General features: G+C 33.3%; 1 protein-coding gene across 2 annotated transcripts; it reads right to left on the reverse strand.

Moving 5' to 3' along the window:
• Positions 1–10,715, reverse strand: ing3 (inhibitor of growth family, member 3). Of its 2 annotated transcripts, none has more exons than XM_056455902.1 (12): positions 10,602–10,715; positions 10,399–10,470; positions 9,416–9,516; positions 8,425–8,490; positions 7,637–7,733; positions 7,338–7,409; positions 7,142–7,258; positions 5,467–5,598; positions 3,181–3,216; positions 2,906–3,092; positions 2,259–2,297; positions 1–867 (listed from the first exon to the last, which is right to left on the reverse strand). In XM_056455902.1, the coding sequence occupies exons 1-12, from the start codon at positions 10,627–10,629 to the stop codon at positions 828–830; spliced, it is 987 nt and encodes a 328-aa protein (XP_056311877.1). In that variant the 5' UTR covers positions 10,630–10,715; the 3' UTR covers positions 1–827. The 2 variants fall into 2 exon arrangements, with proteins under 2 accessions (XP_056311877.1, XP_056311876.1); XM_056455901.1 differs by having other exon boundaries at positions 3,181–3,371; positions 5,435–5,598.
• Positions 10,716–15,461: the final 4,746 nt, after the last annotated feature.

A 15,461-nucleotide genomic window follows, 5' to 3' on the forward strand; every position in this document is an offset into this window, starting at 1 on the left:
TTACCAAAAGCTCTTGCTCATTTTATTGATTTTTTTTTTGTTTGTTTCCCCCACATTTCTCAAAACGTATCACCACGTCAGTGCAGTACAGGCTAGAGACACAAACACACAAGCATACACACAAGTCACAGTTGTTCATTTGTTCTATTGTACACTTTGAGAGCTCCTCGCTAAAATAAGAAACATTCTGTCCATCAAGCGGAGCACGATATATCATCTATCCATTACACACAAATAAATCCCACATTTTGACCGGGCGTCACAGTAGCTATGTAATCTCAGGATCCGTTAAGAGTTGTTAGAGCTGAACGTCTCTGAGACTTGTAGTCCATCGAGCAGTTCCGGACAACAGTTCCCAGTCTGCATCCATACTATAGATTAGCAGGAGCTGCCAGATGCGAAGGGTCATCACGCTTGGCAAGCCGAGGAATGTCTTGAATGTTAAAATACATGGGCCTCCCAACAACATCTTGCCCATCTGCCTCCATCAAGATAAATGGAGATGAAGAGAAAAACATAAAAACATGACACAAATTTGAGGGCAGTGTGCGCTTTGACTGATTCGCCAGCTAAACTGCCCAGTCTGGTTGTGATTTTCACAAACATACACAAACACACACACACCATCTTTCAGATATCAACATTTCTGTTTCACATCTACACACCCTGCTTGCAAGGAGATCTGACATGTACACTCTTGGTTGGAGGAGGACAGTCATTTCTGAGAGGTCGGCCCAGGTGATCTGGCTTTTATTTGTGCCGGCTTCCCCTTCTCTTCATGGCCGCTGTACACTGTGGGCAGTACCACTTCCCTTTGGGTGCTTCGGTCAAACCCACACAGCCGTAGTGAAACCACTCGATCGGACACTATGGGAAATAAAAAGTAAACCAAATGAATCAGATTCTCAGACTGGCCAAATGTTACACATACACCATTAATAAAATATTCATACCATTTTTTCTTTTTTTAAATACAAGTATTCAGTAAATATTGCAGTTTAATAATGTTCTCATTTTGTAAAGTGTTAATTTAATAAGTACAAGTATTAAAAATGTAATTTGTACATATTAAAGAGAAAAATGATATATACTGGTGTTGCAAGACATTGGAAAAATCTCAGACTCACACTAAACTTTGATGTCCAGTTTAGGGAAACTAAAATTTCAGCAAGGTGACATAACATAGACGAAGTTCCATGTACACAATACCAAATTATGACTATAAAACATACAATAAATCAATTTTTAGCTCTCCCTCCCTGCTGGACTCATTTAAACACCTAATGGCCACCATAAGAAAAGAATTTCTAATTTTGTTTGTCATGCATATAGGAACTCTAACAGAGTATATACAGGAAACAGAGAGTTTAATTCAATACACTTTAAGACCCTTTCCATACACTGCAATACCTTATAACCACTTTTCAACCGGACACACTGGCGAGATTTTAAAAGGTTTAAAAAGTTTGGCCATTTACTAAATATTCATGTAAGAAACTAATCCAAATCTAAAATATTATGCATATACTGAACAAAAATCTATTACATCTAGCTAACTCAACAGGTTGGTGCCTATAAAACTGCAGAAATAATAGTGTTGCCTTGGTTTTTGCAGTAAACAAGGAAGGATGATGACAAAAGTAGTAGGATTTCATTGAAACATATTATAATAAAAGCTCAACATTGCAGATCCTGTGATGTGACTATAGTGAATGTTCACATCGTGATATCAATGCTGAATGATATATAGTGCAGCCATAATTTGCAATCAAAAAAATTGTCATAATAATGGTAGTCAATGGGGCAAAAACAGCCACCAAAATAACAAAAAAGTAGTAAATTTGCTCAAAGTGTTGATTTTTAAAAAATATTTCAAATCATTTTCCCAAAAAATGTGCCAAAATAAGATTTATCACCAAAATTCATTCCATTTTCTGAAAGTTGTGGCCAAATTAAGACAAAAAAAAAAAATTCACCCCAGAGTGGAAGAAGGGTTAATAAAATAATTGAATCCTGCGATGTGACTATTGCAGACACACACATTGCAATATCAATGCTCAAATGATATATTGTGCTGAACTAAACATCAGTTGACTAAAAATAATAATACTGATTGTTGTTTGCCATCATCGCTACAAAAATCATGGCTGCCCAGGGGTCACAAGAGCTGTCAGAGCCCAGACAGAGTGATCCAGTACGTGTTTTATGAAGAGGAAATGTGTCTTGTGTGTGTCCCTAGAGATGAAGGGTTGACTTACATCTTGGTTATCACAGCCGACCATCTCTCCGTACGACACCTGCACAAAGACAGAGAGAATGAGACATAGAGCAACAAACGCAGCAGTACACACCTGCAGCCGAGTGTCTCAGAAGCGCACCTGCAAACAAAGACTGTGCAAGTGTAGTCTTTGATGACTATTCAGAGACGCACACACATTTCTATTTTTGATATACTCTGACAAAAGCTATATCACTTTGAGCCTATAAAACAAACGCATTCTGAGGGAGACAATTCTTTTGCACTCATATGCCAACTAACAACACGCACACACCCAGTCTCCTCCTGCACACCAAGTCACACACTTTCTGTAGTGGGAATTGTTAAAAATATATACGTGTTAATAGTTTTAAAAACATAAAGACATATACATTTCCTCCCTGGCATTTGTTCTAGACATATCTCATTTATATAATGCTTATATTAAAATCTCCATCATGTTACGTTTCAATTTTGGTTACAACTCTCCCTATAAATACGTACAAACACAAATAAATGGATTTTTTTAAATGATCATTCATTAGTACAATTTTTAAATGCCACAACACTGGTTTAAAGTGTCGTTATCATTAGAGAGATCACTTTAAAATCCATACGCTGCATGAGAGATGATGTTACATAATGCACCTGGTTGCAAATGCAGTATCTGGGTTCATTGGGGTCGTAAGTCCAATCCACTTGACTGCTGGTATCCGTTTCTGTGACTGTGGTTTGTACCAGTTCATGAGCCAAAGCTGAAGATGAAGAACATGATGAAAGTGAAGAGGAAGAGGAGGATGAAGAGGACTGGTGGTTGGAAGACTTAGTGTTGCTTCTGGGGAAAACAAAAAAACAGCAAAATGTTTACAATCAAGCATGGTCACGTGGATCATTAATTTGGCGCCAGTGTGTGTGTGTCTTACTTGGTCTTGCGTGCCGTGCGGGAGTCGGAGCTGTTGGTGGACGTGAGGGGTTGTGTGAGTGTACTAGCCAACGCAGAAGACGAGTAACTGCTGGAGTCTCGACTCATAGTAAAATCTCGTCCCAAGAAATCATTGTTCTTGACAGCTTCATAACTGGCCTTGAGACTGGACGTTCTCCTCCCTTCTTTCATCTGAAACACACACGGCGTTGTTTATAGGCTATTAAATAGATTTGAAATTTGCTTATATTTTTATGTGTTTAGGGATAGATAGATTTTGGAGTTAATTGCCATATCAGCTTCTCTGGCAATGTCACGGATCAAAAACAGATCAAGTTTACAACATTTTATAAATATTAAACACTTTTATATAATTATTTTAACAATAAAAGTCATCAACATCAATACATAATACATAAGACAAAATACATAAATACAAAATAAAAAAAACTGAAAGAGTTTAAGGCTTACTCTTGATAAAAATTGCACAATTCTGGAAGGATTCACATTTAAAAATATTTCATTTAAAGTCTCCAGATAGAAATTACTGTCTGATAACAATAAAAATAGAGCATTTCACAAGTATATGTTTAACAGTTTGGGTTTTGTTGCAATGTTTTTTTGGCAGGGACAGTATACATTAATTAGTATTGCTGCAAATGCAACAAAAGAAGTAGAAAAAGGCTATTTTTCATCTGTTGTCCCTCGACAGATGTTAAAATTTTCAAAATATACAGAAATTATTTATTAACTTAGCACTTAAATGAACAAAGCTAAATGCTAATAAATATAATGTGTATAAACAAAATAAACTAAAACTAATAATAAATTATTATGTAAAGGCGATAAGAGTTGAAAAATATTAAAGACAAATATTACTTTTTTAGTTTTAGCGTTAAAAGTTTCAGTAATTATATATCAGTATAATACTATTTAGGTTGAATTAATTACTTCCCCAGCAATTTTACGGTTTTAACTCAACCTGATGATAATTAACCATAAATGTTTTAAGCACAGAAACACAAAATGAAATGGATTAAGGTCTTGTTTTTGCCTGATATTAAGCAGTATTTAAGAACCAATAGTAGTTTTTGTGCTATTTATAGAGAAACAAAAGCTGCTACTCATCACTGTTATTTTCTGCTGTCTTCATTGATGTTTAAATGTCAGAAGATCAAACACTCTCCTCAAAGAAATCAGTAAGGTCATTTAAAGTAGGACTGCACGATATTGGAAAAATCCAAGATTGATATTTTATTTATCTGCGATAAATATTGCGATATGAATACAGTTTCACTAGTTTAAACAGCATTATTTGACAGTTTTCTGAGGAATCTAACAGTATTCAGGTTTAGAAATTGAATAATCACAATGTAAAAACTAATTTTCTTACTTTTCTTGTCTAAATGTCTAATAAATTCTTAGATCAAGTTAAAAAATTGTTTTGTTTTAAACTTCTAAATAGGGCAAAATTAAAGAGTTTTTGCTTAAAACAAGCTAAATTATCCACCAGTGGGGCAAGTAAAATAATCTTGTTTTTAGCTTTGAAATAAAGATATTTGGACTAGAGACAAGACAAAAAAAAAAGTATTTCTTTTTTGTTGCATAAATCATATAAATAGAGTAGTTAATTAAATTCTGTAGCAACTAGAACCCAGACTCAGCATTGCATATCTTGCAATGTGACTATTGTGGACGTGCACGTTGCGATATCGATGCTGAAACTATATATTGTGCAGCTGTAATCTAAAGAACACAAAAGAGTAATTAAAACACTATGAATACAGAAAAACAGATCTCTATCGACGACCTGTGATCAGCCAAATCAACTAAAACCCATGTTAAAGCATGTATAAACAGATGCTAAGAATTTCCAAGAAACCCCCACGTTCCTAGAGGATAGATTGCTGTAATTTCTTTTATATACTTCATCAGCGTATTAAAAAAAAAAGAGTGGATAGACAATAACAACAAAAGCAAAAGGTGATTGAAAAAAGGGGTCTCACTAGAATTAAATAAGAAACAAACACTTATAATGAAAAAAAAAACCTAAAAATACAGAACGACAGGATGTGTCGATGTGATTTCCCTCGAGTTACAATATCAAAGTGCAGTGAGCGCTGAAATTAACACCGGCTAAGATAACATAATAACTGACACAAAAATAACCGTTAGAGGAAATATGAAAGAGACTCCTATGAGGCCCAAATAAGTTGAACAGGAAATGAAGTGCAGTGTAAAACTAGGCGGTTTACCTGTGCTGTGGCTTGCACTGCCTGAGCTGCTGCCATGGAAATAGCACCCGCTCCTGCTGCAGGCCCGGCCGGAAGTGGGCTCAGGTTGTATGAGGGGGTAAGTGATTGGGAGGAGTTGACGTTATACATGGTGTTAGAGGAGGATGTGCTGTTCACTCTGCAGCCTGCACACACACACAAAAACATCACATTCAGTATATGACCAGAAAACATTTGTGAGAAACAGCGCAACATAAGTGATCTGTAACCTCATTACATCATAAAGCTCATTTCTTGAGAACCATTTAAGCAGTTACCACACGCAACAAACATATGTGCCCGCATGATTATGACAAATTGTAATTGTGGTTTATTTCCCCTGATAGTGCAATTAAGATTAGGATTGTGTGGTTATAGAGAATATTCTCGATATGTTTGCAATTATTTAGCTGGAAATAAAAAATTACAAATGACTCTAATGCACATTTTCATTAAGCTGTTAAGCTCCCTAAAGATTGAATTGTTTAGAGTATTAAAAAAATGCATGCATAATGATTGTTTACATAAACATTTATACCTAAAAGTACAAAGGATGTAGTTTCTTTATTCTATTTATTTGCATGCACATGTCAAGGTAAAGAAATAAAAGAAGCAATATTTGGTAATTTAATGAAAAAGACAAACACACACCTAATATTTTATTTATATATTCTAATTGTTTTAGTTGCTAAATAAATTCACAGTTGGATCTCTGCAACAATAGCTGTATAAATACACTAATTACCCACTTACTGCATGGATATAAATAGACAAAGCATCCAATCAATCCATATTTTAAGATATTTAAAAATCAAATGCACTACTGTGTAGGGGGTTAGGGTATAATTGTGTGTGTGTGTGTGTATATATATATATATATATATATATATATATATATATATATATATATATATATATATATATAAATTTTTTTTTTTTTAGTGTATACGCATTAAATTGATCACAACTGATAAGACAAATTATGTTATGAAAGTTTTGATTTTAAAATGTACACTGCAAAAAATTTATTTTTTACTTAGATTTTTTTACTTGTTTTTAGTTTAAATATCTAAAAATTCTTATATCAAGATTTTTTTAGGCAAGCAAAACAATGTCTTGTTTTCAGAAATAATATGCCAAATTAAGTGAGTGTTTCATTAAAACAAGCAAAGTAATCTGCAAATGGGGTAGGCAAAAAAAATCTTGTTCTTCATTTTGACATAAGATTATTTTGCTTACCCCATTGGCAGATTATTTTGCTTGTTTTAAGGAAAAACTTATTATTTCTGAAAACAAGACATTATGTTTTGCTTGTCTAGAAAACTCTTCTTGTTTTAGGAATTTTTAGATATTTAGACTAGAAACAAGTCAAAGAAATCCAAATGAGAACATCATTTTTTGCAGTGTATGTTTTATTTATAAACTCAAAGACTTTTAATATGTATAAGATATATTTTTATCATTGATAATAACAACACAAATTGTTTATTAAGAAGCAAATTATTCCTAAAGTGTCATCATTTCATTCTGAAAGCTATTTATTTTTTCCAATAGTTTAATTCTTACCATCCCCAAACATGGAACACTGCAAAATAAATGTCTATGAAGAATGTCTTGTGATCACCTGTGTGTATATTTGTGTTGTGTTTTTACAGGCTGACCCAAGAGGAGAGAGCATGTGTGTTTTACCTGGTGTGTTTTCTTTAGTGGCATCTGACGTGAGTGTGGAGAGCAGAGCCTCTGACTTGAACTTCTTTTCAGGTATGTGTTCAGTAGTGTGGTGGGCTGGCGTGCTGTATTTCCTCTCTGTCAAATCACACAGAAAACAGGTCAGAGGACTGCAACTGAAAATTGGACAGCAGATATTTTCTTGGAACAAACTTACTTTCCACTGTGGTGTGTGAATGTACATGGTGGTTATTGACAGGTTGAGACGGGCTGTCCATCTCCAAAGACCCTAGAAAAGATAAAACTGACTTCACAAACAGCTTCAAATGAGCAAAGCTACAAGATCATCAGCTTGCTAAAGCCTGTCCAGACATTTTCATTTATACATGCAGATCTCTCAATATTTAAATTAGTTTACATACTGATTTTGAAAACTTGGCAACTCGCAGCTTAATATTTTTCACATTTTGATTTAGCCAGTAAACTGCAAAAAGGTGATTGACAGGTGCCACTCACGTCTTTCAAGGATCTCTGTGATGCCAGCGTTATCTGCCTCCAACTCCATTTTGAACTTTGCCAACTCCTGATCTAACTTCCGTAAATGTCTATCGACCTACATAAGAGACACAAGATCAACACACAGCAGATTTCTTATAAACTCACACACAGGGTCATGTGCCACCTGTTTAATGAATTAAATCTCATTAAAACGCATCAGTAGGCACTTAAATAGCAGGAATAAAAACTTCCCAGTTAGGCATGGGACGATAACAGTTTTCAAGGTATACCGTGGTTTGTAAAAGAGAAGGTTTTAAAACAAAATTTTCTGCTATGCCGTTAGTAAGGTGTGTGTAACATTTTTTATTTACGTTTTTTAGGATAACAGAATCTCCAGCAGAAAAGATATCCAAAGATGCCGTTTTAAATTGTAAAAAAACATTGTTTTTGAAACTAATAAAAACAGCAGAAGTCAATGATTCATTTGAATTATTTAGCCTGACATGTTTACTGTTCCAAAATACTTTAAATGTTTCTCAAAATCAAATATATTGTGTTCAAAGGGGAAAAAGTTAGTTTTTTTTTACCCAGACATTAAAAAATAATATATTTTAGAGGAGTGATCACAATACCATGAAATCATGATATTTATACGCAAGGTTATCATACCATCAGAATCTTATACCGGCCCATGCCTATTCCCAGTAAGCTATTGGCTGTTTACTATTAGTGATGTGCTGCCACCTATTGGGAGCATATAGTACTGAGACAAAAGTTAGTCTTGGCAGTTACAGTTTATTACTCACCAGGTCATAAATTTGATTGGCTAATTGGACCTTTTCATCCGCATCTTCTAAAGCTTTATAGTAGTCCTGATCAAGAGAAAGAGATCATTAGGAATGCATATTATCTTCTAATGCAAAACAATCCATTAATAATTTATCAATCATTGCTATAACTTAATCAGTAGTCGTTAATTGATTTCATCATTATGAAATTTTAAAAAATCATAATACAAAAATAAGGAATATATTGAATTACAAATGTAATAGAACATTTTTAAAAATAAGCGCTAAAATGTTATATCTTGCTAGTAACAAAACCATGAACTGCCGGTTTCATAGTGAAGATTTCATCATGTAGACACAAACTTTAATACATCAGTTATGCAAATGTTGTGCTTCACTTGGAAAGAAGTTTAGATGTTTCTTAAATTAAATTGCAATATAATTTTTATTTTTCTATATACTGTGCAGCTGATTCCAGGAGTAAAAAATATGGGTAACACTTCACAGTAAGATTTCATTGGATAACATTAGTTAATGCATTTATTTACTAACAATAACAAACAATAAGCAATACATTACAGTATTTATTCAAATTTAACTTAAAATACAGTTGTTTATTGTTAGTAAATGGTAACTCAGTGCAATAACTAATGTTAACAAGCACAAGTATGGGTTTTAATAACACATTAGTAAATGTGGAAATACGATTAATTAAAATATGCAAATACAGTTCATTCTTAGTTAATGGAAGTAAATAAATTAATTTATGGAACTGTATTGTAAAGTGTGATTGTAATATTTCATATCCATCCATGTTAAAATGACATAAATTGCTTTTTTCCCTTTTTTAAATTTACATTTTGTAAAGAATCAATAAAAAGGGTCCAACCCAAAAATACTGATGGTTCAAATTTGGAACAACATTATCAACATTAATAGATCTCCTAATACATTTTTATCACCTGCAGAACACTCAGATCAACTGAGGTGCACGGCATCTGTTCTTTACCTTTTTAATGATTTCCATCTGTTCTTCCCTCCATTCAGGCTTGTTCTTCTTGGCGTTGGTAAAAAACTCGTTGACCCGCTGCTCAAGCTGATCCATCGCATCTGAACAAAGGAACATGATCAAAAGTAAAGTCAAGAGCCCGACTTGGCTCACAACCACACAGATGGCTACTGTGGAAGTCTAAGGTTGGTTAAAGATCTCAGTAGATCATTAAAAGGCTGTAGGTACAACCCCCACAAAGGGCGATTCATGAATCATTGCTAATGCAGTGGAAAAATATCCAGATCATAACCACCACAAAATAATGGAAATGATTTTTAAAAATGATCATATAAAAATAATAAACAGATGTAAATTAGGTTTATATTGATTATGAATGCAAAACTACACTTAAATTTATACATATAAACCCTAATATAATGATATTAGTCTTTTCTTATGATTTTTGGTGGGAAAAATAAACTGGAAATTACATAATGTGACGAAACCTGTTAATAAGATTTCCAAGAAGCAATTTCTTTGTAATAACTGCATTGTAAATAATATTAAATTAGCAATATATACATTTCTAACTGGAAAGAGTACCCATGCATGTTTATGGTTGATGCAAAACCTTAAACTGTTAACAAATACATGCATTTGCTATAAATAAACTGATTTCCCATGTGATGAAGACTATCAAAACCTTGTCAGTGGGGGTACTGTCAGATTCAAAACTACTTGGGGTGGCCAAAAATAATGTATTTCAATGCAATAATGTATCCCAAGATTTTCCTTGTTTAAGTGACACTGATGTTGCTCAACTTCCACATGCTCTTATTACCCCACTTAACATCAGTATGCAACATCACAACACATGCATGCTTTTATTATGCATGCAAATTCACCAAACAAATCCCCACTGAAATGAAAGGCTCTCTACGCAAGTTTAAGTCAGCTGTAGTGTTTTAAGACACAGTAGTCAGTTTAAACTGAAACCGTACTCTGCACTTGCAGGTCCATCTCTCTCATTTCCGTAAACCTGTCGCGGAGATCCATGGGTAGCTGCTCGATCACTGCCGGGAAGAAGAACAGAACCGCGTTACAAGCTAACGGATGCGACAGCAAAACACGCCCTGAACCACCCTCTCAAACACTTAATTACGATAATACGAACATGAATAGATAAAGGAGCTCTTATACTCACTTTCGAGGTAGTCCTCAAGGTACAACATTCTGGCGGAGATCGTTTATCGGAGGTTTCAGAGAAAGGGTGTTTTTCGTCAATATGGCGTCGTGGGCAGCGGAGAACTGAAGAGGAAGAAAAAACACACGCAGGCGGGGAGGGGCTTACGTGAAGGGCGTGGGATTTGATTGGACAATGGTGGAGTTGCGCGGAAGCTGTACTCTTCATGACAAGGGCTTTCATGGGACTCGTAGTTTTTTTAGTTGAAACGACGTCAAGCGCATTGTGGGATGTCTAACGCAATCTGCCTTTTGTTACTTTTTGTACTTTGTACATTTTTAGTACGATTTGCTCATCCCCCAATGAGAGGTAGGTTTATATAAATACATAAATAGCCATCAGATTGTTTTCGTTCTGTTATAAACACACTGGTTCATATTAGATTTATATCACGTTAATATAACTGACACTGCAAATAGTTTAATATAACTGATATAATAGAAACGTTCAATGTTTAAGAAAATAAAAAACATAAACAAATAAAGTAGCTAACATGTAAAATGAAAGTTAATTTCTACACAGATAAAGGCTATATGTTTTATAGGATCTATAAACATATTACTTTAACATATTTTAACACATTACACAGATTTTAAGACAAAAACTTGTAGATTATATTATAGTAGCATTGTTTTTGAACATATCTTCATTTAGAAAATAATGGTATTGTATAACTTAAAAAGAAAAAAGTGAATGAATTATATTATTCAATATGGTTGCCATCTTTTATTTTCCATTGGTAGAATTGTTTTCAATAAATTCTTATATACACAATATTATATAATTAAAATAAAAACAAATATACTGATGAATAGCTTGCAGAAGAAAAAAACATTGCAATAATACATTCAGAAAAGTAAATTTTACATCAATAAATGTTTGTTTCATATACATTTTACATATGTTTGTTTGTATAATATTGAGAATATATATTTTATCATTATAAAATGTGTAGTTTAATTTGTAGATCATTTAAGTAGCAATGTTTTTGAATATATTTTATTAAAATTGTACAACTTGTAATAAATAATTAAAGTGTTATTTGTCTCTTAATTTTATATCCTCATCATGGTATCAGAGACATATTACTATTGTAGTGTATAGTTTTCTAGTTTGAAGACTGCAGGTTTAAAACAGCTTTGGCCTCTGGAGGGCAGCACTGACTGCAATATTGGACGACAGCTTAGTCAATCTGGTGCTTCTGTCTGTGTGTAAGAGGCTTTTGTACAACAGTGGAAGACAATGTAACTGCCCAGCTGTCTCTGGAGAGGAAGAAACCTCAGCCTGACCCCACGTTTATTGTAGACAGTTATGATTTGGTTCAGTCGTGGTGGAAGAGGCTTTTATAAAACATCCCATTAAAACCCTTTATTTCCAAAACAGAATTACCGCACAGCTGTAGACATGAACTGTTTTGCAAAGTGACATTGCACCTCGGCGCTCAATTTAGATCAAATAAAAATATGCTGGAGATCATAAACAGGAAACGTGGCTCCTCTGATGACTGTTCCGTCTGCATTTGTGGCCGTTTCAAAGCTATTTCTAGTTGTCTTTTTATATTTCTTCTCATCTGAGTTTCCTGGTGCTATATTTGCACACTGGAATATCAAATAATATCAGTCAGCATTTAGGATGCTCCAAATAAAACATATATACACTCTATATACACTACCTGACAAAAGTCTTGTCGCTTATCCAAGTTTTAGGAACAACAAATAATAACTTGACTTCTAGTTGATCATTTTGGTTTCAGAAGTCTTATATGAAAGTCAAAGTCCTCTAAATTATGCTTATTTTACCTAAATAAAATATGATCATGCCTTGATTTTTAATTATTTAATTAGGACAGTAAAGTCTGACTTTGCTTAGACAAAGGTCTTTTCACTTAACAGAAAAAATGTACAGTATAGAATATAAAGTAATGAAGCAGTGGAAAAAGAATTAAGATTGTGTATGACTCCCATGATCTTGGAGGACTGCATCAATACATATCTGCAATGACTCAAATAACTTATTAACGAAGTCATCTGAAATGGCAAAGAAACATTCTTACAGGACTCCCAGAGTTTATTAAGATTCTTTGGATTCATCTTCAATGCCTCCTCCATCTTTCCCCAGACATGCTCAATAATGTTCATGTCTAGTGACTGGGCTGGCCAATTATGTAGTACCTTGGTCTTCTTTTGCTTTCACGAACTTTTATGTGGAGGCTGAAGTATGAGAAAGAGCACTATCCTGCTGAAGAATTTGTCCTCTTCTGTGGTTTGTAACGTAATGTGCAGCACAAATGTCTTGATACCTCAGGTTGTTGGTGTTACCATCGACTCTGCAGATCTCTTTCACGCCCCCAATACTGAATATAACCCCAAACCATGATTTTTCCTTTACCAAACTTGAGTGATTTCTGTGTGAATATTGGGTCCATGCGGGTTCCAATAGGTCTTCTGCAGTATTTGTGATGATTGGGATGCAGTTCAACAGATGATGTATCGGAAAACCTTCTGCCACTTTTCCTAATGATCAAATCGAAGTCAAGTTATTATTTGTTGCGCTTACAACTGGGATCGACAACAAGACTTTGTCAGGTAATGTAGTCATTAATGTTTTTTTCTTTTTTTCTATTTCTCTATTTAAGTCTTTATCAATGGATGTATTTTCAATTATGGTCAATATAAGATACATATTTAAACACTGGCCTGTATCACTTTGTGAGCAAACTGAACAATGGTGTAATATTTCAGAGACATAAGCAAATCAATTATTTTTATAGGCATAATTCAATTTTTACTGATTTATAATTCACAAATCACCAAGGACTAGTGTTTTAGCTAAAATAAACATATTTAAGCCATTTTTAGGGGGCGATATCCATTTAAATCAGGGATGTTCAACCCTGTTCCTGGAGATCTATCGCCATGCAGATTTCAGTTGCAACCCATATCAAACACACCTGCCTGTAATTATCAAGTGATGTTCTGGTCCTATCTAATTGGCTCAGGTGTGTTTGATCAGGGTTGGAGCTGAACTTTGAAGAAGGTAGATCTTCAGGGACAGGGTTAAGCAGCTTTAAAGTAATAAACATATTATTCTCCTTATTAATAAAAAATATAATATACATATTCCTTACATTTTCCTTAATCAGCTTAAGTTTTTTTTTCCATAATCAGCTTATGATTATTATGGAATCACTATAACTTTTACTACTGTAACTAATGTATTTATTACTGTTTTTTTAAATATTTGCATGTATAAACGCTATATAAATCAGTAGCAGGACAGCTGCAGCATATAGTAATATTCATAACACACAATCCCAGACAACTGCAGATTATGACTGCCTCTTTCAAGAAAATAATACGCATGTGACCTCTTCACCCCGGCATATGATATCTTGGAGGAGTGGATCTGGATATGTGCCAAGTACTGCTGATGCATGAGTTTGAGAAGCGTGTAATGACCATAGAAACTGATTAAGTGGGTAAAATGGCTTTTAATGTAAGGGAACCAAATATGCAGACATATAATTAGTGCCTAATTGAATTGTCTCCAGTAACAGGCAGATATCATTAATCTCTGCTTCGTTACAATTCTTCATTTCATCTATCTATCTATCTATCTATCTATCTATCTATCTATCTATCTATCTATCTATCTATCTATCTATCTATCTATCTATCTATCTATCTATCTATCTATCTATCTATCTATCTATCTATCTATCTATCTATCTATCTATCTATCTATCTATCTATCTATCTATCTATCTATCTATCTATCTATCTATCTATCTATCTATCCAGGTCCTATTCAAGTTATTTCTTGACTGTTAACAGGTGTGGCAGTAATCAGGACTGGGTGTGATTACAGAAATTGAACTCAGGTGTTAATTGTGTTGTCTTTGAGTAATATTGAATCTATCTACCACTGACCATTTTATTTCTATGTGTAATTTCATATGAATAATTGCTATATTTGTTTCTACACACAGCATGTAATATTAAGTGTGGAACAGACACTATTGAGCAACAGCTAAAAGAGAAAAGAATCTAGCACCTAAATATTTACTTGCATACATTGAGTTGTGAACAGTTCATATTTTAACAAGTGTAATTTTGGTATCATTGAGAATGGTAGCAATTCATTAAGGTTAACTGATGCTAAATAGCCTATGTCTGTTCCACTCTTAATAATACATTAATTTTATTTATAAATAAAATGGTCAGTGGTAGATTAAATAGTTCTCAAAGATAACACAATCGTTTATAGACTATTAAAAAATAAATAAATAAATAGGTAAGCTGAAATAAAATATACAATTAATATTTTTTCAGTAACATTTATTTATTAACAGTCTAGCAATAAGATTTATAAAATATCCCTGATCTGAACCTTAGATCCACATAGCATCTGATGGGAATAATGGCAGAACTTTTATAGCTACTTATTATCTGTACTTACATCAATATAAACACTAGCTGTAATAGGCCAAAATATTAATAGCTGTAATATTTTATTATTGTAATAAAAATATAATAATAACAATAATAATAATAATTATTATTATTAATTAAATTATTTATTTATTTATTTATTTGTTTATTAATTATTATTGTTATTATTATTAATTAAATGAAAAATAAATGAATTAAATGAATAATAATTTAATTATTTATTATTATTATTATTATTATTATTATTATTATTATTATTATTATTATAAAAACTAAAAAGGCCGTTATTACATAGCTGTAATAACGGCTTGCCATAATCAGCATGACCCACAGTTTGCCTTTAGGACCCGGAGGCACCGCTGCTCCGGAT

Source organism: Danio aesculapii, chromosome 4, assembly GCF_903798145.1.
Source record: "Danio aesculapii chromosome 4, fDanAes4.1, whole genome shotgun sequence".
Classification (NCBI taxonomy): Eukaryota; Metazoa; Chordata; class Actinopteri; order Cypriniformes; family Danionidae; genus Danio; species Danio aesculapii.

Coding starts and splice junctions, on each gene's coding strand:
- ing3 (XM_056455901.1), bottom strand. CDS start 10,629: ATGTTGTACCTTGAGGACTACCTCGAAA. Junction 3,093..3,180: donor CGCACGGCACGCAAGACCAA/GTAAGACACACA, acceptor TGTTTTCCCCAG/AAGCAACACTAAGTCTTCCA. Junction 2,298..2,905: donor GATACTGCATTTGCAACCAG/GTGCATTATGTA, acceptor GTCTTTGTGCAG/GTGTCGTACGGAGAGATGGT.